At 61.5% G+C, this 25133-nt stretch overlaps 1 protein-coding gene across 2 annotated transcripts; it reads right to left on the bottom strand.

The window, feature by feature from the left end:
* Positions 1-908: 908 nt before the first annotated feature.
* On the bottom strand, positions 909-23418 carry ATG2A (autophagy related 2A). Of its 2 annotated transcripts, XM_043971312.1 has the most exons (41): positions 23186-23418; positions 20526-20688; positions 20224-20376; positions 19977-20079; positions 19641-19779; positions 19397-19495; positions 18926-19022; positions 18680-18826; positions 18430-18594; positions 17889-18132; positions 17650-17800; positions 17366-17458; positions 17090-17245; positions 16214-16457; positions 16020-16116; positions 15754-15916; positions 14158-14300; positions 13918-14063; positions 13609-13769; positions 12349-12499; positions 12063-12262; positions 11875-11955; positions 11691-11797; positions 11459-11551; positions 10305-10375; positions 9919-9995; positions 9260-9430; positions 8764-8890; positions 8440-8663; positions 8093-8301; positions 7227-7362; positions 6510-6707; positions 5800-5901; positions 5186-5270; positions 3683-3821; positions 3471-3543; positions 3075-3157; positions 2781-2902; positions 2377-2531; positions 1648-1800; positions 909-1561 (listed from the first exon to the last, which is right to left on the bottom strand). In XM_043971312.1, the coding sequence occupies exons 1-41, from the start codon at positions 23354-23356 to the stop codon at positions 1325-1327; spliced, it is 5829 nt and encodes a 1942-aa protein (XP_043827247.1). In that variant the 5' UTR covers positions 23357-23418; the 3' UTR covers positions 909-1324. The 2 variants fall into 2 exon arrangements, 1 of the variants encoding a protein (XP_043827247.1); XR_006353587.1 differs by lacking the exons at positions 909-1561; positions 1648-1800 and having other exon boundaries at positions 2389-2531; positions 3075-3236.
* Positions 23419-25133: the final 1715 nt, after the last annotated feature.

The raw sequence follows: 25133 nt of genomic DNA, 5'->3' as shown, positions 1-25133 counted from the left end.
GGCCCCTTTCACATTTCTTTCTCTTGCCTCAAACACAACTGGCAGAAGCAGCTGCTAGGTCCTGTGTGACCTTGGGCAAGTCCGCTGGGCCTCGGTTTCATCTGTCCAAGGAGGGGGTTGGTCTCTAAGGTCCCTTTCTGCTCTGACCCTGTGATGTTCTCTGTGAGGGTGGTAGCTGGGGAGGAAGCTCCTTGTCCAAGGTGTCCCAGCCAGGCCTTAGGCCCTCCACAAACAGGGCCGCTCAGCCCTCTGTGGCCCCAGCGCCCAACTGACACTTGTGTTTCTACAATGGTTGTGGCCCTCTGGGGCCAGGCGGAGGGAGGCTCCTGCCCAGGCTGCCCCGCAGAGCAGGGGGCAGCCATCCCACTGCCCTTCTTGGGTCATTCCCTCCCTCCCCTGTGGAGCTAAAGGCCCCCCAGTCTTTCCTGCTGCTCAGGACACTCCCTGCTACACCCTGGAGCTCCCCCCAGTCTGTTCCCCAGAGCTAGTGGCTAGTGACTGGGAGAGCCAGAACTCGAACCCAGGGCTTCTGGCCTCCCGGGCTAGAGTGCTTTGGGACAACAGTAGATGACCTCACAATGATCTCCAGCCCAACATTCTTGGGACCAGTGCCCGCCCCCTGCCAGGCCCTGGACAGCTTGGAAAACTTGGGAAGGCACCTGGCGACCCCTCGTGGTGAGATGGCAGAAGTGCAGCCGTGGCCACCACAAGCTGGGGCCCCAGGGAGGGTGAAGAGTGTGCAGAGCTGCTGGGTGGGCAGGATGGCCTGGCTGGACTCCAGCCTAGAAGGGTGAGCTCGTCGAATGGGGAGCGGGGTTTGGGGGGGCCAGGAGCACCCGCTCTCCTACCTACCCCATCTTGGGCCCAGCCACCTGGCCCCAGCCCCAGGCACAATGAGGATTGGGGGATGGCGGCTATGGGCACAATTTATTCCACATCATGCAGAAGCCGCGACCCCCACTTCCAGAGGGCTTAGAAAGTGATACAGGGAACCACAGTGTGTCCCAGGGCCTGGCCCTCCCCCCATCATAACACGGAAAGACAGACACTTGGCGAGGAGCAGGGCCAGGGCTGAAAGAAGTCTGAGCATCCTGGGCCAGGCAGCAGCAGCAGCAGCAGCAGGGACTTGGGCCCAGGACGGTCCCCCAGCCCCTTCCCCCTCCGCAGGCCCAAAGGATGGGGACGGGGGTTGGCAGGGGGCCTTAGGGAGTCAGTTTCAAAGTGGGGCATCCTCATGCCCCAACCTGGGAGCCCCACGAGCTCGCAGGGTGCAAGTGTCCCCCGAGACACAGGGAAGCCGACCCCGTGGCCGGACCATTGACCCTCAGTCTTGGGATTCCTCTGACCGCCACTTGAGGGCGTGGTCCTTGTGGGCATCAGGCAGGATCTGGTTACGCATTCCCCCCAGCAAGTTGGAGGTGGCCTCGGTGGCCAAGATGAGCGGCTTCACCACTGTGGGGGGCAGCTGGCGGATCACCCCTCCGACGGCCCCCGTCAGCCCCTTCTGCTCATGACCCCGAGAAGCAACGTCGCAGATGGTCTGGGCCGTGTCCAAGATGCCCTGGGAAGGAAGAGAAGGGCGCGAGATGAGGGGCCAGTGGGGACAGAACTGGGCAGGGAGAGTGGGTGTGGGCTGTGCAGGGCTACCTCTCGGACAGTGTCGTAGGCCTTGGCCACACCTTCCCGAAGGTCAGCTGGCTGCTGTCCCCTGCGAAGCTTTCGGGCAGAGCGTTTGTCCTGAAGCGAGCGGGAGATGGGGGCAGCCGGGGACAGGATGTCATACACGGTCTCGGCCGTCGCCTGTAGGGAGGAAGGTGTCTACGTGCCTAGGTGTCCCTCTGGGTCTGGGGGTCTCCTGAGTCCCCCCAGTCCCGGGCTCTGCAACGACCTGCCCACCTCTCCCTCCCAGGGCACCTTCGCCGGGATCCTCATTGGCCTGGCCCAGCTCAATTGTTCAGAGCTCAAGCTCAAGCGTCTCTGCTGTCGGCACGGGTGAGCCTTCTCCCTGGGCCTTGGGGTGAGGCCCCTTGTCCTTCCCCCTCCCCAGAAAGCCCTGTGATGGGGGAGGTAGAGGCCGAGAGGAGGGGGCTTCTCCTTCCCCTCTGCCCTGCGCTGGCTCCCCCAGGGCCCTGGCGTCCGGTCAGTGTGGAGCTGTGCCTTCCCTCTCCGGGGCACCGAGCATCAGCTCCGGCCTGTCCAGAGGGTCCTCCTTACACTTGCCCCACTTGGCTCCTTGGGCACCATCGAGGCCGGGCTGAGTTTACAGGGGCTGAACCCACCGGGAACCCGCCAAGGCGGAGTCCCAGCCCCCATCACATCAGCAGCTCCCCACGACGAGTGAGCGGCTCCCCCAGCCCCCTGGCCCGGCCCGCTCACCTGGATGGCCTGCACAAGGCGATTGCTGAGCTCCAGGGCAGCTGAGGCCGTAGAAGACCCAAAGGAGGCAGCCCCCCGCTGCAGCCCCCGCATCAGGCGTCCATCCCGCCGATACTGCTCGATCGGGAGCCACAGCAGGTCTCTAAGGCCATGAACTGGACGGGGAGGAGCAAGGTCAGGGGACGGGCTCTGGTCCAGGCTGCGGCCTTCTTTACATCTAATGCCCTTCCCCCATCTACAGCTTTTTCCAACCAACACCCCCCCATTTCCCCATGCTGAGTCCGACCCACCCTCTTTCAGCCCATGGGGGCAGCCCTGTAATGACAGTTTCTAGGCTGCCCCACAAAAATGATAGTTTCAAGGCCTCTCCAAGTTGGCCCCGTCTACAGGTAAGCAGCACTCACAGAGCTGGACCACTGAGTGCATGGGGCCCACGCCTCCCAGGAGCCCTGGCAGCTGGTTCTTTCGGATGTCCTGCAGCCATTCATTGAGGGCATAGCCCAGCACCTTATCCACCCCCAAGAGCCTGTGGATAGAACAAAAGGGGAAGGGGCTGAGGGCCCGTGGGCCGGCGCAGATCTGATCTGGTCTGGTGGGGGCTGGAGAGGCCAGCGCCCAGTCACTGGGCATCAGACAGGGCTTTCTGGGGAGGGGGAAGGACAAGGGGCCTCACCCCAAGGCCCAGGGAGAAGGCTCACCCGTGCCGACAGCAGAGACGCTTGAGCTTGAGCTCTGAACAATTGAGCTGGGCCAGGCCAATGAGGATCCCGGCGAAGGTGCCCTGGGAGGGAGAGGTGGGCAGGTCGTTGCAGAGCCCGGGACTGGGGGGACTCAGGAGACCCCCAGACCCAGAGGGACACCTAGGCACGTAGACACCAGGACTCAGGTCACAGGCCTTCTCCCTGCCACACCCGGCCCCCACCCCGGCCCCAGGGCCCTTGGCAGGGAGTCAGTGAGATGGGCCCTGCTCACGGGCCATAAACGGACCCCCTTTTACAGAGGAGAACTGGGCCCAGGTCACACAGCCAACAAGTCAGGAGTGAACCAAGTGCCTGAGGCCACCCTCCCTCCATGCCCAGGCCACACCCACTCACCACTTGGTCCATGGTAACGTGCTTGCCGTGGTAATCCAGCCAAATTGGCACCTCGGAGGTAAATCGGAACTCCCTAAAGGGGCACACGTTGGGGGTGGGGGTGGACAATGCATGTCCATCCTTGGAGCTACTGAACCCAGCCCCACTCTATGTCCCCTCTCAGCTGCCCAGCCTCCTCCGCATCCCCTCCCGACTGCCCAGTCCCACAGCACCTGAAGTAAACAGGCTGCTCGGCAGATGCGGACGAGGAGCTCTGCCTGCTGACCGTGGTCTCCAGAGAGCTGCTCATCTCCGCCCCCTCGGGCGGCTTCTCTTGGGTGGCACCGCTCCGCACAGTGGGATCTTGGCGGGCTGGATGGGACAAGAGAGGCAGGTTGGGGGCACAGGTGTGCACAGGTGTGCACAGGAGGCCCAGGCTGGATGGCGGGAGGCCTGGCAAATGGTGCGAGGCAGTGGGAAGGTCCCGGGGCTGGCCCTGGCCTGGCTCCTTACCACCTAACTGGCTCATCCTTAGCAAGTGCCCCCCACCCCCCACTTCTCTGGGCCTCAGGTCCTCCTTTGTAAAAGGGATCCTAACAGGCACCACATCCTAGGTGATGGTCATGGGACTACATTCCTGCCTCTGCCCCCATGTAGGCATCAACTGGAGGCATTGGCAGAGGGTGGACCCAGAGCCATATACATTCTGGCTGGGTGGCGGCGCCAAGTCACTTAGCGCCACCCCCCATGCCCTGGGAATCCTCTAGGACAAAGGCATGGGTGGGTTGCCACCTGGGGAGAGAGCTCCCCATTCTGAGGAGCCCCTGGGCTTTCCCGCCTACATGTCATGATGCTGTCCGAGGGAAGCAAGCTGAGAAGCACCAAGAGCCGTAGGCTGTGCCAGGAAACTGGGCCGTGTGGGGGAAAGGCCTCAGTAGTGCTGCAGGCCCCTGGAACTAGGTGGCAAGTCGTCATCACTCAGGCTGTTCTGGGGATTCCCTAAGCACACACCCTGCCTCCGGTCTCACTCCAGGGCCCCTCTACACAACTACCACCGTGCTTGTCTTCCTGGGTAAGACATGCGATGAGCTAGGTCAAATTCCTCTAGTGGTCATTTGAAGACCGTCGCATCCTAATCCAGCTTATTTTTTTAATCACTGCTCTCCTTGTATTTGATGGTCCAGCAAATCGCCCTTCTTGCCCTTCCTTATATCCACCGTCCAATCTCTCATTGCCACGCTTTTGTACTGGCTGTGCCCCACACCTGGAAGGGTCTACCTTTCATCCCCATGGAGTCCATGTGTCTCTTGAGCATTTTTTTTTTTTGGTGAGGCAATTGGGGTTAAGTGACTTGCCTAGGGTCACACAGTAATTGTTAAGTGTCTGAGGCTGGATTTGAACTCAGGTCCTCCTGAATCCAGGGCTGTGCTTTATCCACTGTGCCACCTAGCTGCCCCTCCATGTGTCTCTTGATGGATAAGCTCGAGGAGGGCAGGGACTCACTGCTGCCCTATGTGCCTAGTGCCTAGCACAGTGCTGGGCATCCTGCAGGTTCTCATCAATGCTTACAGATGATAAAGGCTCCATCTAAGGCTTATCACTCCTTTCTGTGACCACCCCCTACACTGGCCAGAGAAATCAGCTGCCCTTCCTGTTCTTGGGGGCTGCCTCCCCAGTCAGACTAAGATGGGCCCAGAGGGCCTCCACACCTCCCAATCTGTGCCCCAGCCCCTCACCTTCAGTTGCTGTCTCCATCGGAATGACGGGGTTTATGCCGGCAGCCAGACTGGTGAAGAAATCTTTTAGGAAGAACAGGGCATCCTGCAAAGTGTATGGGCACAACCTCTTCAAACCCAGAGGCTGGAGAATGGGCCAGGACCAAGCCTGAGCTTGCCAGCAACAAACCAACCCCACCAACACATGGGCACAGACACACAGACTCCCTCCCTCTCTCTCTCTCTCTCCCTCTCTCTCTCTCTCTCTCTCTCTCTCTCCCCCCCTTCCCTCCCTCCCTCTCCCTCCCTCTCCCTCCCTCTCACTCACTCCCTCTCTCTCTCTCTCTCTCCCTCCCTCTCTCTCTCTCTCTCTCTCTCCCTCTCCCTCCCTCCCTCTCTCTCTCTCCCCCCCTTCCCTCCCTCCCTCTCCCTCCCTCCCTCCCTCTCTCTCTCTCCCCCTCCCTCTCCCTCCCTCCCTCTCTCTCTCTCCCCCCCTTCCCTCCCTCCCTCTCCCTCCCTCTCCCTCCCTCCCTCTCTCTCTCTCTCTCTCCCTCTCTCTCCCTTCTCTCTCTCTCTCTCTCCCTCTCTCTGAGGGAGAAGACAGGCGAGGAAGGGCGGGCCCCAGCCAATCTCACCTGGTCAATGTTGAGCCGCAACGGCATGAGGGAAACTCGGAGACAACACTCGGGGCCTCCCAGGCCGGCCTCAGGGGCCACATGGAGGGCTTTGATAGTGAGCTGGGGTGGGGTCACAGAAAAGGAGTCACTACCCTGGACCCCCTGAGCCCCTCTAGCCTCTGCAAATTGGACCCATCGCTCCCATCGACACAGCCTCCTGCAGGCATCCTGCCACCCCACCCCAGATGCCTCTGCCCTCCTGGCCCTCGGCTTGGGTTCCTGACCCCTAGGAGCTCCGCTTGGGGGTTCTAACCACCCCATTACTTTACCCCCTGGCCAGGAAGAAATCTGTGGTCAAGTGTGAGAGCCTTAGCTCTAGAACTCGAAGAGGACTTAATCCGCAGCTTCCTCCTTGGCTCAGTCACTTCCCCTTTGAGGGTCTCAGTCCACAACATTCCTCTCCTTATTTTAGAGAGGTGAGAACTGGCCCAAGGTGAGACAGGAAGGAAACAGTCAAGTTGAAGATGTAAATCTTACTTAGCTCAGTGACCCTGGGCAAGTCACTTCCCTGCCCTCTCCGGGTCTCAGTTTCCCTGTTTACAAACAGGGGGTTGGACTTGAATCAATAACCACTGAAGCCCCTTCCAGACCTAAACAACAATCCACTGATCCTTGAGAACCAGAAGAAGTCTGTGGCCTGGGGGCCAAGCAGGTTCATTGTCACATACCATGTTGGAGTGAGCCCGCCGGGGCATCTTCTCGCTTGTGTACAGGTAGAGGAACTTGTTGATCTGGGAGGAGGCGAGCCTGTCTCGGATCTCCAGCTCCTGGACGATGAACACCTGGCGAGCCAGGGGCTGCTCCCCCAGCTCGGCCCCTGGGGCCGACGCCCTCTCTGTAGGGTAAGTCTCGTGCTGGAAGCTCACCTGGGGGGACAGGGACGCGGCACAGACACATCAATCACTTGACGCTTTCTAAGCACTGACTGACTGCGTGCCAGGCATCATGCTGAGTTCTGGGGATGCAGAAAGGGGCAGACCACAGTGCCTGCCCTTAAGGAGCTTCCAATCTTCTCTGACGTGGCATGGGCCGGGTCTTTGCCCCTGCCCATCAGGTACACGGGACGGCTTTTTACTGTGGATTTAAAGTCTGAGGAGACGCTCAGCTCGAGTCCTTATTACTGTAAAATGAGGGGAGTGGGGGCAGCTCAGGGGCGCAGTGGGTAGAGCACCGGCCCTGGATTCAGGAGGACCCGAGTTCAAATCTGGCGTCAGACACTGGACACTTACCAGCTGTGTGACCCTGGGCAAGCCACTTAACCCTCATTGCCCCGCAAAGAAAAAAAGAGAGGGTTGAATATACTTGCCTCTAAGGTCCTCAGCACCTCAGTTTCCCTCTTTGTGAAGAGGCCTCTCAGCCCCAGACCCTGGCCCCTTGGCCCTTACCTTGCTGAGTTGAATCTCCATGAGGACATGGTGCTGCCGGCCACTCCCGCCCTGGGTGCGCCAGGAGTTCTGGGGCCTACTGGGGCCAGAGCAACGTGACGGGGAGCCCCGGGGCCCCGAGAGGCCGGATTTTGTCCTGCCAGGGAGGAAAGGAGGGGGTGTTATTCATCGTTTATTAAGCACCCACTGTGTGCAGGCTGGATACTGAGGGCCCCTGCCTTCACGAAGCTCAGCCGGGGGCCCACAGCCAGCTAACACAGTGCCCAACACTGAAGCGGAGTCTAAAAAAGCAGCAGGTGGGAGGGGCAGATAGCGCTAAGGCGGGCCCCCAAGCCAGCGACCTCTCATGAGCCCCCTGTGACATCACTAAGGCTGAGTGACTTCTCTGGGGTCACCCATGAGACAGGGAGCCCCAGAGGGTCCTCTGGGCCAGGCACGAGGCCATACCCGGCAGGAGAGAGGGAGGAAGAAAAGAATGAGGGAGAAGATGAGGGAAAGAGAGGGGGGAGGGGACAGAGACAAAGGGCTCCAAGGATGGGGACGTTGTGTGAAGACACGGGGCGGGGGAGTGTGCTCAGGGTAGCAGGCAGAGAGTGGATCAGCCTGGCTGGAGGCCAGTCATGGTTGACAGGCTGGAAAGCTCAGTGGGTACCACCCACTACTCTGCCTGCTCGGATGCCCTGCTGGGCCTTGGGAGCTGCCCCAGACTCAGTAGACCTGGCTTCCAATCCTGGCCCTGACCCCCTGACCCCCCAAGCAGCTGAGAGACTCCCGCCTCACAGGGCTGGGTCAGCCTTGCTGGGGTCCTTAGCAGAAGGTACCCCCCCTCGCCCTCAAGCAGAAGAGACTGGAGCTGCAGCCCTCACCTGTGGCTGGGGTGGGGCCCAAAATCACGGCCCCCATAGAGGTGCCAGATGAGGGAGACTTCTCGCAGCACCAGACGGCTGGTGGGCACGGGGAAGTGGGCAGGGGCTCGCAGCAGGTCCGTGCTGCCCAGGGGTCGAGAGAAGTGACCGTCCCGGACTGTGATGGGGCCAGGCTGGAGCTTCGTCACTACCGGCTCCCCGTCCCGGGGCTAGGGAGAGAGAGGTAGGATGGAATGGGGGAGCGACACAGTGCCCAGGGACAAAGCAACAATCAGGGTCCTCCTCATTCAAGCTTGGGGTAGCCCCGAGTCCCCCCTCCATGGCCCTGCTTCCTCCCAGGCACGCACAGGGATGCCAAGGCCGGGGGCATCTAGGATGCAGAATTCATCACTGTCCAGGGCGTCCCCATCCCCATCCTCCTCATCTTCCTCCTCTTCTTCTCCCTCCTCCTCTTTGGCTCCAAGGCTGCTTTCGGGGGGCCCATCAGGGGGCAGAGGGGGCTGGGCCCCACCCCGCTCACCTGGGAACAGGTAAACAGACACGGGAGAGGCCTGCCGCAAGGGCCCACCGCCTGTGGGGAGAGAAAGGCAGTGGGTGGGAAATGGGCAGAAGAGCCGCCCACCCAGCCCTCCTCACCCTGAGTGCCACCAGTCGCCTCTTCCAACACATACCTGGGGGCAGGGCCAGATCCCGCAGGCTCCGCTCTGTATCTATGAGGGCATCCGTCAGGTCCCGCTGATTAATAAGGGCAGTCTCAGCTGGGGGGCAGGCAGGCAGGGAGGCCGGGCTCTCGGAGAGCTGGGGGGGGGGGGGGGGCGTGGAGGGATGAGCAACGAGGAAGATCTGGCAAGCCCCACTGGAGGGTAAAGCACTCCCCATGGGCTCCACCAAGTAGGGGGGCTCTGGGCCCCACGGTCACTGAGGCCTCTCAAGAACCTCAAGCACCATGAAGCTAAGACCCACTCCCCGATGACTGTGGGGGCCCTGAACCAGCTGACCCCCCCCCTCCAGCCCTTCACTCCCCTGGGCATCAGCGGAGTCCGAGATGAGAGCAGCCCCAGCCTGGGCCGGGCACCCAGGCTCCCTCCCCTGCCAGCATCACCAGAGCAGATGCCTGCTACAATCCCAAGGTGGATGCTCAGCCCTGTCAGCCGGGCCTTGCCTCACCTGAACCTTCTGGCCGGCAATCTCAGTGGGGCTGGGGGGCCGGGCCGGGGGGTGCAGGTCCCCAGAGCCCACCACGTACTGGAGCAGGTTGGCCAACAGGGCACAGGAGTCGGCACAGCTGTGCAGGTGGACCACATTGTTGGAGCAGCGGAGCTCAAAGAGGGGCTGGCTCTGCAGGGAAGAGGGTGGTGGTGGGGCGCCCAGCAGCTTGGGCAGAGTGGGGCAGCCACTGTCTGCCACTTGCTTGCTCTGTGACCCTGGACGGTTCCTTTCCCTCTCTAAGCCTGTTTTCTCATCTGTAAAACCAGAGGCCACACTGGATGACCCCTAAGCAGACAGATTGAGTCTTGGGGGCTGCTGGGACCTTGTCTCTCCTCTTCAAGGCCTGGGGTCCTCCAGAGAGAATGGCTGGTTCCCTTGTTCCCTAGCCTTGGGGTCTCCTGAGCTCAGCCTCTGACCTTATCTCTCCCTATGGGGGACAGAGTGTTGTTGGGAGAAGGGAACCTCATTAGCTCAGGCACAGCTCTGAGGTGCCCTCACCTGCCCCACATTGGCCTCTCTAGTGGCCACTTGGCCCCAGGAATGAGACTTCCTTCTCAGATGGGGGCCCCAGACTCTCCCCAGGGAGTCTGTGCCAAGCGCCGCACACTGCTGCTCACCAGTTTGCCCTCAGTACTGCCTTTCCACGTCTTGATCACAAGTTCCAGCAGATCTACATCCAGGACACAGACATAATCTGCAGGGGAAATTGAGGGAGGGGCTCAGCAGGCCAGCCGCCACCCTTGGCTCTGGGCGCTCTGGTCAGGGGAGCCACGTTGTTCATTCAGCAGACATTAAACACCAATGGTGTACACAGCCTTGCATCGACCCTGTGCACTGTGCATCCCCGGGCGGCAGGCCTAAAGGAAAGGTCACTGTGGCCTTGGAGGTTTGGGGGGGGCCCCCCCACTTGGGGGAGTGGAGAGAGGAGTCCCAGGGGAGGGGGTGGGGGTCTCTGCTAGCCAGGACTGTCCTCGCTTTCCCTCCCCTCTCTCCAACCTCTCACCTCTGCGCAGATCAAGGGGCTCACTCCCACACCTGTCAGACAGGTAGATGGCAGAGTCATCGAGGATGAACCTGGTGGGGAGAACAGGGCCAAGTGAGAGGAAAGGCTAGAAGGAAAGTGCGGGCCAGCCCGGCCTCCAGGGCCCCTCAGCCTTCTTCAGCCCTGCCTGGCCTGACCTGTCTCCCTGCAGACACTCCCAACATCTCCTGACTCCAGACCTTTGCCTTGGCTGTGCTCTCCTTCCCCCCCCATGACCCTCCTGACCAGCTCCCCCGACACCTGGGATTCACTTGGCATGAGTCTGTCTAGTCTGGGGGGGAGCCTGTCTTTCCTTTGGGATGGAAGCTGCAGGAGGGCAGGGGAGGATAGGATGAGGCCTGGTGTGCCGGGCACACGGGACCACTCATTTTGTACCCGCTGTACCAGGCACTGGGGAGAGACACAAAGACAGGAGAGCATCTCCCCTGGGCAAACCCTTACTAACTAAGGGCTTGGGGCTGGCCAGGAGGGAGAGAGGGACGGAGTGGGGCAAATGTGGCCCTTGAGAACCCAGGCACCGGGCCTTGCTGGAGTCCCCCATCCTTGTTGGGACCTTCCATGGTGAGAGCCCCAACCAAGGCTAGGTTGGGCAGACAAGGACCCCAGGGGGCTTCCACCCATTCCAGAGCCCCCCACCGGGCGTCCCAGGGCCTGGCGACGTGGAATCCGCCCAGCCTGGGCAGGTGACTGGAGAAGGGCAGGTGCCCAGGCCAGCCTGAATGAGCCGAAGCTCTTTGCTGGGGTTTCCGGCAGCTTTGGATCCCTGGGCCTGGCACCAGGCAGGTGCTGAGGGGACGCCCACTGTGTTGGCCTGAGCTATCCAGAGACAGGCCCTCTCCCATAGACAAGGAGCCCGGCCCCACCTCAGACCCCCTGCTGTTTGTCTTTCATTCCTGAGGAACGCTAAGGTCCCTTCTGGGTCAAAGAGCCTACCCGCTTTCCCCCGCAAAGCCTGCCATCACAGGCCTGCCCTTTTCCTGCTCCTAAATGACCACGGGCTGATTCAGGGAGGACCACAGGGCCATGAGAGGGGGGAGGCAGGAAGAGGGGAGAAGGGGAAGGGGGAAGCAGAAGGGGAGGGAGAGCTGGGGGGGCCTGGCGGCAGGGGCACCCACCTGAGCAGGAAGGTGGAGGTGTCCATGATGATGTTGCTAGAGAGGGTGAAGGTCTCTGCGGTGATGAGGACACGCACGGGAAGGTGGAGAGGCCTAGGGGCAGATGATAGTCTGCCAGTGAGATCCTGGGGAACAGATTCATACCCCTCCCTCTCACTCCAGAGGCCCGGCTAGGGTGTCACGGGTCCTGCTGCCCCCTCCGCCCCATGGGCGGCCCTGAGCCCCAGGCTACCTGTAGTCAACGGCGCAGGAAAACAGGTGTGTGTGCAGGACAGTGATGACCGTGGGCGGCAGGAAGCCAAGGATGGGGTCATCTAAAACGTCCAAGAAGTCTAGGAGCTACGGATGGAGAAAGGGGTAAGGAGGGTGGGGGCAGCAGGGGTCAGAGCATCCCCCTCACCTGCCCCCCAACTCACCTGGCAGTGCCAGCTTTGGCTGGGCAGGGCCATGCGGTGGCGAAGGGTGGCTCCGTGTAGCCGCAGGGTCACCAGGAACTCCTGGATGAGGGGAACAGTCAGGTGGTGGTGGGTGGTGGGTGGTGGGCATTAGCAGGGGGGAGGAGGGGGCGCCTCCCAGGTGCCTGTCTGCCCAGGTGCCCTGGTACCTTGACATTCTTCTTGGGGTCCAGGTGAATGCGCACGGCTGTGGAGAGCATGCGGGGCCCCTGGCCTTGGCCCTTGCGGCCCATGGACCCCCGATCAGTCACCCCTTCCTCCGAGGGGTAAATGGTGGGCGCCAGGTGAGCAGGGGGGGTGAAGCTGGGCACCTCGAGCCGGGAAGGTAGTAAGTAGTCATCTACCACAGCTGGGGGGGGGGGAGGAGAGAGCCTTAGAGAGGGTGCCCTGGCCCCCTGGGCTCCCCCTCCTCCCCTGGCCCCGGGTGCTCCATACCCTGGTGGTAGAGAGCTGCCTTCTCTGACTCAAGGCAGAGGTAGCCAAGCCCTGGCTGGCCCAGGTACTGGGAGACACTGAAGATGGTGCCCTGGGTCACATCAAGGACCAGCTCGCCGTGAGAGTCCTCCAGCTTCTTGCCACCCTCACCCTAAGAGACATAAGCACAGTGGCGAGTCATCGTGGGGTCAAGACCGGCTGAGCGCTGACATCCCACACCCCGCCCCTCTGGCCTGGCTCATTCTCGGGCCTTCAGTCTGTGCCCATGCCAATGAGCTGCCGGCCCCAGGGCTGGCTGGGTGAAACGTCTAACCTCCCTGGACCTCAGTTTTCCAGTCTACAAAATGACCTCTAGCGTCCTAACCCTATGATCTTACTCACCTCTTCTCATCTAGAAAATGGGCTGAATACAGCCACTCATCCTTCCTGGCGGGGAACCCTTTGAAAGCCCTTTGAAGAGACCTAGAACTCCGGGTAGGAGGCGTGAAGCCCCGCACTGTCAGTATTGACGGCCTCTGCTCAGAAACAAGCCCTCGGTCAAGCTTCAGCTCCTCGGCCCGGCCTTCAAGGCCCTGCATTGAGAGCTCCTTCCCCTCTTCACCCTTTTCCATGAAGGCTCCCCTGATTTCCAATGTGGCTGAGAGCCTCCTGGAGCCCTGGGTCTGAGCCAGAGAGCACTCAAGGGATCACCCCAGGGGTCATCCCTGGAGAGCAGAGGAACCACTTTGGGGAATGGCCTCCCCTTGAACCCTGGGCCTCCTCCCGGCCATAGCAGGTGCAAAGTCTGGGGGCGGTGCCAGGGTTTGTGACTGGCTCTTAAGGACACCACCTGGCCCAACACTCCGGCTGTTCTGCTGAGGCCCACCCTATGGCTGCCCCCCTAACTTTGTAGGGCATACAAAATGTGAAAGAGACCACTGGGGGCAGCTAGGTGGCGCAGTGGATAGAGCACCAGCCCTGGATTCAGGAAGGCCTGAGTTCAAATCTGGTCTCAGGCACTTAACACTTACTAGCTGTGTGACCCTGGGCAAGTCACTTAACCCCAATTGTCTCCATTTTAAAAAAAGAAAAAAAAAAGAAAGAGACCACTGGGCAGGGAGAAGTCAGGGGACCCTTATGAGCTGTACAACCTTGGGTCTCAGCCCCCTCCAGTGATCTCATGGGGCCCTGCCAGGTGTCTCTGCCGGCCCCCACCCAATCCAGCAAAGACAAAATCCTTGTTTGGTTGAGCCCCCCCACCCCTGGGCCTCCCTTGCTCACCTTGGCCTCACAGAGGACAGTGATGCGTCCCTTCAGCACCGTCACCAGAGTGGAGAAAGTGCTCTGGGCTCGGGCACTCCGGAGCTCTGGTGCGGGGGGCTGTGGAACCCCTGATTCATCCACTGAGAAAAAGTGGGCATCTTCATCTTCAGAGTCTGAGTCTGGGCAGAGGGAGAGGGGACGCTGAGACCACCCCTCCCAACCTCCCCCCCACCCCCCGCCAGGCCCTAAGCCCCAGCCGCCCTTAGCCCGCCCTTCCTTCCCGGCATCCTTGGCTGGGGCAGGGGTATGGGAGTGGTGCCCTCCTACCCAGTTTAAAGGCAGACTTGCACATCTTGAAGTTATCCTGCCAGAAGACAGAAGGCCCGGGGAATCCAGGGGCGGCCACAGAAGCAGCAGGGACGAGGTCAGGGAGCAGGTCTCCCGGTTCCCACATGAGCAAGTCATTGTTGATCCTGGGGGGTGAGGTGGGTGGGAGGGAAGAGCAGCCGAGTGAGAGGAGCAGGGGCTCCCAACCCTCGTCTGCCAGGCCCCCAGGCGCCCGCCTACCTGTTGTAGAGGCTCTCATAGACCTCCTTGCTGGGCAGGAAGACATGGGCACTGGGCAAGGTCAGCTCCAGGCTGCAGCGGGACAGGGCCAGCGTCCGGCTCTGGAATTCTCCCATCTCCTCGGGATCACCAGGAATCACCATCTGCGGGGCCAGAGGATCCCCCAAAGATCAGCAGCAGCCTGCGTGGCCACCCCTCTGCACATGGTCTGGGCTCACCAGGTCCAGCTCCCTTTACCCAAAATGTGTTTGCTGGTCAGTACTGGCATACTCCTCTGTGTGCTTTCAGTCCTGGCATTCCAGGCCTTGCCTGACAAACTGTCAGAATCTATAGAACGAACCTCTTTTTACATAGTATAATCTTTTACATACTATAATCCCAAGCAAACTGGCCACTAGGGGGTGACAGTGCAGGTTCCAAAAAGACCCAAGTTCAAATCCTGCTGCCTGCCAGACCTGACCCTGAGCAAGGCACTTCACCTCTGCCTGCCTCAGTTTCCTCAACTGTAAAATGGGGACAATAACAGCACCTCCCTTGCGGGGTTGTTGTGAGGCTCAACACCCTGCCTTGTACACAGTAGGTGCCATATGGCTGCTTATTCCCCCCTCTCCCACCCTCCCCTGGTGCAGCTCCTAAGCTTAGTGGCCAAATCCAATGGCCTGTCTTCAGTCTGGGGCCTTGGGTGCTGGGGATCCCTCTCCCTGAGCCTCTCTTCTCTCTAGATTTTGGGGTCACCCCCACTCTCCTCCTTTCTCCAGATCACGCCCTCTGACCACAGGGGTCCCCTGGGCTCTATCCTGGGCCCTCTTCTCTCTCTGCTGCTTCCCTCGGGGATTTCTTCAGCTCCCATGGACTTAATGACCAGCTCTATCAGACGTCTCCAATCTGCCTCTCCCACCCCAGCCTCTCTGCTGACCTCCAGTCTCAAATCCCCAGCTGCCCTTCAGACAACTCTGGACATCAGGAGACATCTTAAACTCACATCCTTCCCCCAACCGCCCTCCGCACCTTCCCAATTCCTGTGGAGAGCAAGGTTATCCTCCTAGACACCGCCCCCCACCTGGGATTCACCCTGGACTCCTCACTCTCAGCTGTCAAATCCAAGTTGGTGCCAAGGTGCCCTGCCCCCTTGTAGATTTCACCACTGCAGCCCCTCTGGTAGATTTCACCTCTGCAGCCCCTCTGGTAGATTTCACCATGCCAATACCTGGACAGCCTCTCTCCCTCTTGCCCCTTCTCTCCCTGACCCAGCTCCCACCTTGAGGCAGGCTCTCACTCCCTCATATCTGGACAACTTCAGAAGATGCTGGGGCTGGGGGAGGCCGGGGTCTGCCTGCCTCAAGCCTCTCCCCACTGCTGTCCATCCTCCATTTAGTAACCAAAGGATTTCCCTAAAGCCCAGGTCTTTCTTGCCTCCAGGATCAAATAAAAAATGCTTTGTTTGCCTTTCCTCCTTCAGCATCCAGACACACACAGGGCATTGGCCCCTCCTCCTTTGTGACCTTCCCACTGACAAGTGGAGGCCGGGGAGGACACCCCCCAGATTTCAGCCATCCCTGCTCTTTGGGAGCAGTGGGGCTAGGCAAGGCCCCTCACCTCTTCAGTCTCATACATGGTCCTCTTGGAGGAAAAGGGCGAGGGCTCCGGCTCCCGCAGCTCGCAGGGACTTTCAGCCGATGATAGCTCCAGGTCTTCGCCCTTCTCCAGCAGCAGATCCCACTGGGAACTGCTGTACTGGGGGTTCAGGGTCACCACTGCCCTGCCGGGGAGCAGGGCTGTCACTGGGGGAGGGGAGCCCGGGTGCCCCAGACCCAAGGCCTTCTGCCCCACCCCCTGATCTGCTGAGGAGACCCCAAACTTACTTGGGCAGGATATACTTGCGGCCAGGGCCCCGGGGGTCCAGGGCTTTGCAGACACGAAGGCAAGGGACGGCAGGCTTCTCCCTGTCCTCGTAAGTCCCTGTATTAGGGCAGGGGAAGGAAGGAGGGCCAGTCACGTTGTGCTGAGGCTGGGCCAGGGCTTGGGGAGGGGACAGGGCAGGCCCTGTGGTTCCTACCATGAAGGTCACTGCAGGTCAGCTCCAAGCGTGTGGGGGCCTGAGGGCTGGGGCCATGGCTCAGCTCTGACTGGAACTCCAAGTCAGTCATCTCAAGGCGGAGAAGCTCCTCCCGCACAGCCCGGCCCGCCCAGGGGTCACGCTCCGGGCGCAGGTCAGGGATGGGGAACCGCAGCCGAAAGGTGGCATGGGGGGCCACGACCCGCACGGCCGTCTGGCGCTCCACAGCACAAGGAGGATCTCCCTGGGAGAAGATGGGGCTCAGAGGGGCTCGGGCCTGCCCCTGCTCCCCTCACTGCTCCAGGGAGTGCAGAGGGCTTCTCCCTCAGGGTATCCCCACAGGGACCATGAGCTGGGGCTGGGAGGGGCCTGAGGCCCTTTCATTTTCCTAGAGAGCAGACCGAGGCACAGAGCAGGGTACAGAGGCAGGGATTCTTTTTTTTTTTTTTGGCTGGGCAATTGGGGTTAAGTGACTTGCCCAGGGTCACACAACTAGTAAGTGTTAAGTGTCTGAGGCTGGATTTGAACTCAGGTCCTCCTGAATCCAGGGCCGGTGTTCTATCCACTGCGCCACCTAGCTGCCCAAGAGGCAGGGATTCTGATGAAGCCAGGGCCCTGGGGACTCCTGACATCTGGAGTCTAGCACACACACAAACCGATCGAATCCTGGAAACCGAGCTTTCCCCTCCCCCATGGTTCCCCCACCCCTCAACTCTCTGTTCTGAAAGGCTGCGCCCCTGCCCGGGCCAGGCTGCCTACCCTCCTCGCCTCACCTCAGGATCCCCCAACTCTCCCCATTCCCTCACCCGGCTTTTGGAGCTATGCCTCCCTCTTGGGATGGGGAGTTCCTCGAGGGCACGTAGCAAGGGAGCTCACCAGCAGGCCCTGCTCCCGGTCCAGTGGGGTCGTGGCAAGATGGAACAGGGCCATGAGCCGGTCCAGGGCCCCCAGCTCCACATCAGACTGGAATTCGGCCAGTTCCAGGGACAAGTCAGAGGTGCAGCGGCATGAGGCTGCCCGCCGGGGGTGGCTCTGTCAGCGGGCAGAGATGGGAGGGCACAGGGTTAAAGGGGAGGTGCCTGGGGAGAGGGCTGAGCCCTCATCCTGGGGTCACATGCCTGGGAGGGGCCCTCCCCTCAGCCCTGCCCTCACCTTGGGGATCCGGCGCTGGGTCTGGATATACCGCAGGTGTGCACAGGGTCTGGCAGAGGCCCCAAAACCAGAGCCGTTGGGGAAGCTCAGGAGCTGGTGAGATGGGGGCGGGGCAGTGTGTGAGGCCTGCTGCCCCCCCCCCCGCCCCAGCAGGACCAGGCCCCTCCACCCAGGCCCCCCCAGCAGAACCAGGCCCCTCCATCCAGGCCCCCCCAGCAGGACCAGGTCTCTCTACCCAGGCCCCACCACCCAACTCCCCATCCACCAGCCCTCCCCTCACTCACCTCTGTGTATTCAGGCTCGGCTACCCCTTGAGGCCACAGACACTCCAGCACCTCCAGCTGACCGAAGAGCAGGTCGGTGCTAAAGGCACGGCCCCTACCCCCAGACCCTCCTCGCTGCTCCCAGCTCAGCTGCACCGCCGAGCCTGTGAGCCTGCAAGGTCCAAGGCCCAGGTGTCAGTCTCCTGCTGAGTCTGCAGCCCAGCCACCCGCCCCACTGGGGACCACCACCCAGCCCATACCTCACGTGGCTTTGGGGGCAGGCCCTCTGGAAGCGGGGCCGGAGATGGTGGAAGTCCCGGGACCCAAAGGGCCCCTCTTTGGCAGCGTCAAACTCAGCGAAGAACCGGGCAGCCAGGTCAGGGGGGCAGCCAGGGGGTGCCCCAGGGGGTTGCTGCAGGGCCGTCAATGTCATCCCTCCCAGGGTCACCTTCAGCAGGGACTCTGGACGCAGGCTCTCGGGGGGGATGGGGGCTGCACTCTTGCCTGCAGGTGGGGGAGGGAGGGGGCTGGCATTAGGGACCTGGGCAAACCTTCCCCCACCCCCCCAAGATCCCCAATGCTCTCCCCACCACAAACATTCACTCGTTCAAAGCCCAGGAGAGGACAATGCCTTAGCCAAATTGGGGGAGGGCTCTGAGGAGGTCCTTCTGCATTTTCAGCCCCATGCCCCACTAGCTAACCACCTGCCCTGGGCACCCGCCCCAGCCCAACTTGCCTACCCCCCTTCCCCTGGGGGTGATGGGAGCCCGGGCTCAGCCCAGGACCAGCTCCCTCTCTCACCAGGCAGACGGCTGAGGCCATGGAGGGCAGGGTGAATATGGGGGCGTCGTGGGGTCCCCTCACTGTGCACAGATGAGCCCAAGTCCACATCAGAGAGGGAGAGCTCAGAGACAGAGCGGGCTGAGGTCACGCTGCTGGTCAGGGCAGCCATGGAGAAGAAGAGATCTGGGCATCAGGGGAGAGGGAGGCTGACTCAGAGGGGGCGTTCCGGCACCCTCCTGGCTGGCCAGCGCAGGGTCCCATCTCATACCTGTGCTGTCCATGCCCACCAGAGGGTCAGAGGAGAGGGCCGGGCCTCCCCCCTGCAGCTGCTGGCTCAGGTCCTGCTCAATAAGCTTCAGGTCTTCAGCCCCGAGGGGGCGGCTCTTGTTTGTCTTCTCTGACAGCCCCTCTGTGTCTGGGGGGAGTGAGGAGGGGGACACCTCAGGCTCCCCCGCCCACCAGCACCCAGTGCCATCTGGCCCCAACCCCTCCCCAGCTTGGCCTGGGGCCTCACCTGCCAGGCTGAGGGCACTGAGGAGGTCCTGCAGCTGCAAGAGATGTTGGGGGGCCAGGAGTAAGTGCAGGCAGCCTAACTGCCCCGACACCTCCATCTGAAAAGGGAGGAAAATGAGACTGGTCAGTGGCGGGCCAAGAGCGGGAGTTGCCAGCCCATCCAGCGAGACCAGCGCTGCGCCACAGCCAGGGAACAGAGGGACAGAGGCTGGGGGAGGGATGGAGACAAAGGGAGGGAAGGGATGCCTCGGTCAAGGCTCTGAGGAAAGGGCCCCTCGCTAGGCTCCGGACCCCAAATATGTAGGTGGGAACCTGGCACAGCTGTTTCAAGACGTCCCCTGGACAAATGCCCCCCATCCACTTCTCAGCAGCCCCTCCCTCTCCCTGTGGCCCCCAGACCCCTGGGTTCCTAGCAGGAGTTGGGGCCCATTCACCTCCCCCAGGCAGGCCCAGGGAAGCCCTTGCTCCCTACCCTGGGTCCAGGGAAGGCCTCATTCTGCTTCAGTTTTACAGTCAACTCCATGTACCCAGAGCAGCTGCCAATCTGCAGGGGGGGGCCAGGGGACTCTTCCTGGAGGGAGAGAGCAAAGGTGGGGGGGGGGGTTCCCTTCCTATTCCCATCTCTCTTCGCCTCACATGCCTCCCTCCAACCCCCATCTCTCTCTATCCATGGGCCAGTCTCCCCCACCAGGCCTGGGGGGGCGGGGTGCTCCCACCTGAGTGGGGGGACACTCTTCATAGTGAAGCCTCACGCCCGAGAGCTGAAGTAGCTTGTGCAGGAAGGCGGGAGGCTGGTGCACATCCACAGGGGGAGCCTGGCTCGGGTCCCGGACGGCCTCATCACAGTACTCCAGTCTGGGGGAATGAGGGGGCCCCCAGGTCAGGGCCGGGCACCGTGCTGGGGACGCCGAGGGGCCGGGGCTCACACTCCACATGGGGCAGAGTAAGGGCAGGACCCCCAGCCCGGGCCAAAAGTGCAGAGGTGGGAACGACAGCCGGGCCAGGCTCTACTCCGCCCGCCCCCCTGCCCCCTGCCCACTGAACCTCCCCACCTCTGAATGTGGATCTCCACGGCCATGCCACAGCTTCCTCTGCCTGGCATGTGCTCCACTCTCACGATGGTGTCCAGGAAGGTCACCTTGATCCTCCGAAGCACTGGGGGGAGAGGTCAGTGTCAAGCCCGACCAAGCTCCAGGAAGAGGGCCCCTGGCTTGGGGCGGCCCAGGGAGGAGAGAGAAGGGGGCACCTGAGGGCCATCCCCGGGGGAGGGCAAGGCCTGGCGTGGGGCCACTCACTCACCGGTCTCGATGGTCTGGGCAAACATCTCGAGCCCCTCCAGGGGCTGGGGGGGCTCAGAAGGCTCAGGGGGCCCCTCCCGAAGGCACTCCTGGGCCAGCTGCAGGCTGGTGGTCATGCAGGATGTCCAGCTCTGAGACTCAGCCGTCCCAGGCACTGCAGGAAGCGGGGGGTCAGAGCCAAGACCTCCTAGACCACCCCCCGCCCCAGCCGGGTCACCCTCCTGAGGCTGCCACCCAGCCCCTGACCCCCCCAGCCCCATCCCCACCTTGACCCTGGCCCCCCCACCCCAGCCCCCACCTCACCTTGTCCACTCCGTGGCCGCAGAGTGAGTTGCAGGCCAGACACCTGCATCGTGCAGTGGTCAGTGAGGAGGGCAGCCCACGGCACGGCCACCTCAATAGAGCCCACAAAGCCATCTACCAGCTCCAGGGGGGATTCCACAGATTCCAGCAGTTCATTCACAGACTAGGATTCAAGGACCAGGTGGGGGCTCAGGGGATGGCCCCAGACAGCAGAGAGGGAGGGTCATTGCACACAGGCTAGACAAGACCCAGAGCCCCCTCCTGCCAGTGCAGCTTAACTCAGGGTGACACCAGGGTGGGGGCTAACTTCCTAGAACCTCATCGGTAAAGCCGGGGTAAGAATGTCAGTGCTAACAACCACAGAAGCGAGGTGACACCACAGTACAGAGCACAGGGCCTGCAGTCAGGAATCCTGAATTCAAATCTGGCCATTTCCTGGCTGTGTGACTCTGGACAAGTCATGCCATCCTGCTTGCCTCAGTTTCCTCATCTGTAAAATGAGCTGAAGAAGCAAATGGCAAACCAGTCCAGCTGGGGTCACAGGGAGTTGGGCAGGAATGAACAGTTAATATCCCCCAGGCTACCTCACCCGTACCAAAAAGACCAGTGCTGAAGGGCTGGAGAAAAAAGCCCAAGACTATCTTGTTAATAATGGAAATAGCATAGCTGTGTGACCCTGGGCAAGTCACTTAACCCCAATTGCCTCACTCCCAAAAAATAAAAAAATTAAAAAATAATGGAAACAGTGGGGAGCAAGAGCCCACGGCTGGGATGCTTAAGGATTCATTGAGGCCCAAACTCACAAAGGTGAGGTCGGTGGCAAGAGCCAGCATTACCAACTGCGTCCCCTAAGAGTCTTGGACAGCCTCAGGGTGGGCATGTTCCCTTCCTCCCTCTGATCCCTGCCCCCCATTCCCAGGTCTTAAGGATAGAGGGGAGGCAGCACCCAGCCATGCACAATTTTCCCCAACGTAGGAGGTGAAGAACCGCGTGAGGCCTAGCCATGCTTAGGGCCCACCTCGGCAGGAGGGCCCCTGACCCAGGCCTCCAGGCTGCCTCCCAGGGACACCTATGTCTCTAATCCTCCCAAGAAGTGGAGGCAATTCCTGGCCTGGGAAGCCCCAGCCAGTGGGTGAGGGTCTCCCTGGAGCCCCAGGGCTTGTTTTCTCAGGCTCCAGGGGAGGGGAAGAGGTGTGGTCCACAGACCTGAGGCTACTCCCAGGCTGCCCAATCAAGGAGGAGGGGCGGGCATGAGACCAGCCCAGCTGCTGAGGTCACAGGTCAAATGCAGAAGTCTTCCTCCCCTCCGGAGGTGGGGGCTGGGGTTGCCTGGCCTTCTCCATCCTCTTCCCCATCCCCCTGCCCACTTGGGCTGCCCCTTTTTCCCCAGGGCACCCCTGAGGGGTCCTCCTCCTCCAGCCCCCTCCCCCGCCCCCACTGTTTGGCCCCTACCCCCCCCACCCCGTTTCCAAGACCTCTTTCCCCAAGTCTGCCCCTTCTGGGTCAGGTGCCCATGATCCTTCAGAGCACCACCCCCCTCCCCTGCCCCCACACTCTGACTCAGTTTCCCGGTCAGGAACAGAGTCCCAGGCTTTGGGTGTCATCCCAAAGGCTGTAATTTGTAGTTCCTTCTATGACTGGTCAGGTCAGCTGAGCTGTGAATCACCCTGACCCAGCACCCCCAGACCCAGTCTCCCCAGCCCTGGGGCCTGCCTGCCGACCCCTGCCCCAGGGGGAGCAGGGGGGGTCTGGCTCTGCCCCTCTTCCCTCTGGCCCTGCTCTCCCCAGGGGGCTCTTCTCCCAGAACCAGGGCCCCTGCCTGGCTCCTGGCCCTGCCGGAAGTGGCAATTGTTGCCAAACAGCACCATGGCATGTTGATCAACACATGAGACTGACGTGGGCTGTTGTTGACATCAGGGACGCCAGACAGGTAGGTGGCCCCTACCTGGGGTGTCTCTGTGCCCTCCCCCATCCCCAGACACTCCCTCCTGGGGAGCCCCCAACTCAGCCCTGGGCCCCCAGCCCCTCCCAAACCACCTGTCCTACATGGGATGGGGTTTGAAGGCCCCCTCCCCAGCTCTCGGTCTCTCCTCCTTCCTCCTCCAGCCCCAAGACCCCCTCCCCTCATTCTGATGGAGAAGGGGTCTGATGTGGGGAGCCTGACCTTAGTTCTGTGTCCTCCCCTTCCTCCTCCAGCCCCTCCTCTGGGGGTGGGGGCTGCCTCCCCCCAGTTCTGCGCCCCCCCCAGCCCCAAGACCCCTTTGGCCATAGTCCTTTAATAGAAGTGTCTTCCTCCCCTGAGGATAAGGGGCTACCTCCCCCCAGTTCTGGCCCCTCTGCCCTAGATTCTAATGGAGAAGGGGAGCCTGACGGGGAGGGCTGTCCTCCTTGGTTCTATGCCCCCCCCTTCCTCCTCCAGCCCCAAGACCCCTCCCCCCCGTGTCTTCCTCCTCCAGCCCCTTCTCTGGGGATGAGAGGCTGCCTCCCCCGGCTGTCCCTCTCGCTCGCGAGGCTGATGGAGGGAGCCTGGGCCGCGGCCCCGAGGGCTCTCTCCGTCCGGGCCTCGCTTTGCCCCATCCGTGCAATGGGGGTCCCGCTGAGGCCGGAGGCCCGGCCCCGACTGCCCCGGTCCCCCGTCCCCCGGCCCCCCGGCTGCTCACCCACACGTCCAGGTGGATGTCCCGCAGCCCGCCGCTGCCCTGGTACAGGTCCAGGCTAAGCTGCTCCAAGCTCAGCCGCTCCTGCAGAAAGTGGCCCAGGTAGTGCTGCAGCAGGTAGCGGCAGGCCCGCTTCTTCATGCAGCTCGACCACGGCCACAGCCAGCGCGACATGGCCGGGATCCGCCCGCCTGCGCTCGCCGCCAGCCGCGCCGTTCACTCGAGCCCCCGGCTTGGCCCGCAGCTCAACCCGGCGCCAGGCCGCGCCCCCGTCGCCCGGCCACGCCCCCGCATCTCTGCCATTGGCCGGCCCAGAGGGCGAGGCCCGCTGATTGGTTGCGGGGGCGGGGCGCCGGAAAGAGCTCCAGCTTCTCGCGGAGCGACATAGGTCTCGCAGTGACGAGCTGCGCCTGCGCGCGCCCTTGGTTTCGGCTGTTTTGAATTCTTCAAACTGGGGCGGAGGGGACCTCGTGATGGCGGAGCACGAGAAATAAGTCCCGACGCACAATGCGCATGTGCTTCTCGCTCCACCTTCCAGCTTCGGGGCCAGGAATTAAAGGGACAGTGTCCAATCAATTACCCCTAGTTAGCTGGAAGGGATGAAGCCTCAGCTTCGTGTCCACCCCCCTCGTTTTTACAGATGGGGAAACTGAGGCTCAGGGCGAGGAAAGGAAGGACTTTGTCACGGTCACTCAAATAAGGGGCAGACCTGGTTCTTGAGCCTGGCCCCCCGACCCCACCACCGGGGAAGCTTTTTGGGACCATCCTAAAGCTTTTTTGGGGGGACCAGGAGGTCCTGTCCAGGGAGAAAAGAGGATTCCTGGGGAATACCCAGGACTACGCTGGAAGGCCGCGTGGTGGGGGAGGGGAGACGGGGCATTGAACGGCAGGCAAAGAACTTCACCTAGGAGGCTTCTTGGAGCCTGGATGGAGGGGAGGGCGTGACCTGAGACAAGAACTTTGTTGGGGTTGGGTGGCAGCTCCCCTAAGGCTAAGGTGTCTGGCAGCCCCTGGGGCCTGGGCAGGATGGGATTGGCTTAGGCTGGATCCTTTGTCACTCCATCAAGCCCTGACCAGGGCGGGCTAGGGGCCAGAAAGATTCGCCCTGCCCTCAAGTTGGGGGGAGGGGCGAGAAGGAGGGATGGGCCAGACCCAAGAGCTGGGGGGTGAAGCGGGAGAGAGCATGCCAGGCAGGGGCAAAGGCTTGGAGATGGGAGTGGCCCGTCCTGTGTGAGAAGATTGAAAGGGTCCCAGGTATTTGCTCTCAGATCATGGGGGCCCAGGGGTCTCCCAACACGGCCCCCTTGCATGGAGTGAGACTGAGGTGCCTATGGGATGTCCGACTCAAAATGTGCACTGGGGGCAGCTAGGTGGTGAAGTGAATAAAGCTCTGGCCTTGGATTCAGGAGGACCTGAGTTCAATTCCAGCCTCAGACACTTGACACTTACTAGCTGTGTGACCCTGGGCAAGTCACTTAACCCTCACTGACCCTAAAACAAACAAACAAACAAAAAAACAACAAATACTATTAGGGGCAGCTAGGTGGTGCAGTGGATAGAGCACCAGCCCTGGAGTCAGAAAGACCTGAGTTCAAATATAGCCTCAGACACTTAACATTTACTGGCTGTGTGACCCTGGGCAAGTCACTTAACCCCCATTGCCTCCCAAAAACAAAAACAAAAACCAAAAAAACAAAACGTGCACTGGGCAGTTGGAGCTCAGGAAAGAACCAGGCATGGTCATTCAAAAGCTGGAGGGCTGATAAAATCACTGTGTGAGGGACTAGGGAGGGAAAAAACACCTTCAGGGACACTCCCAGTTAGGGAAGTGATGCCTAGAGGGCTGAGAAGGTGGAGGCTGCACGGTGTCACAAAAACCAGGACTGGGAGAAAAGGAGGACCTACTAAGTGACCCAGGCTATGAGTCTAGTCAGACTAGAAAGAAAACCTG

This window comes from Dromiciops gliroides, chromosome 6 (genome assembly GCF_019393635.1).
Source record: "Dromiciops gliroides isolate mDroGli1 chromosome 6, mDroGli1.pri, whole genome shotgun sequence".
Taxonomy (NCBI): Eukaryota; Metazoa; Chordata; class Mammalia; order Microbiotheria; family Microbiotheriidae; genus Dromiciops; species Dromiciops gliroides.
The sequence above is the reverse complement of the archived record's forward strand: the minus strand, read 5'-3'. Positions and strand labels throughout refer to the sequence as shown.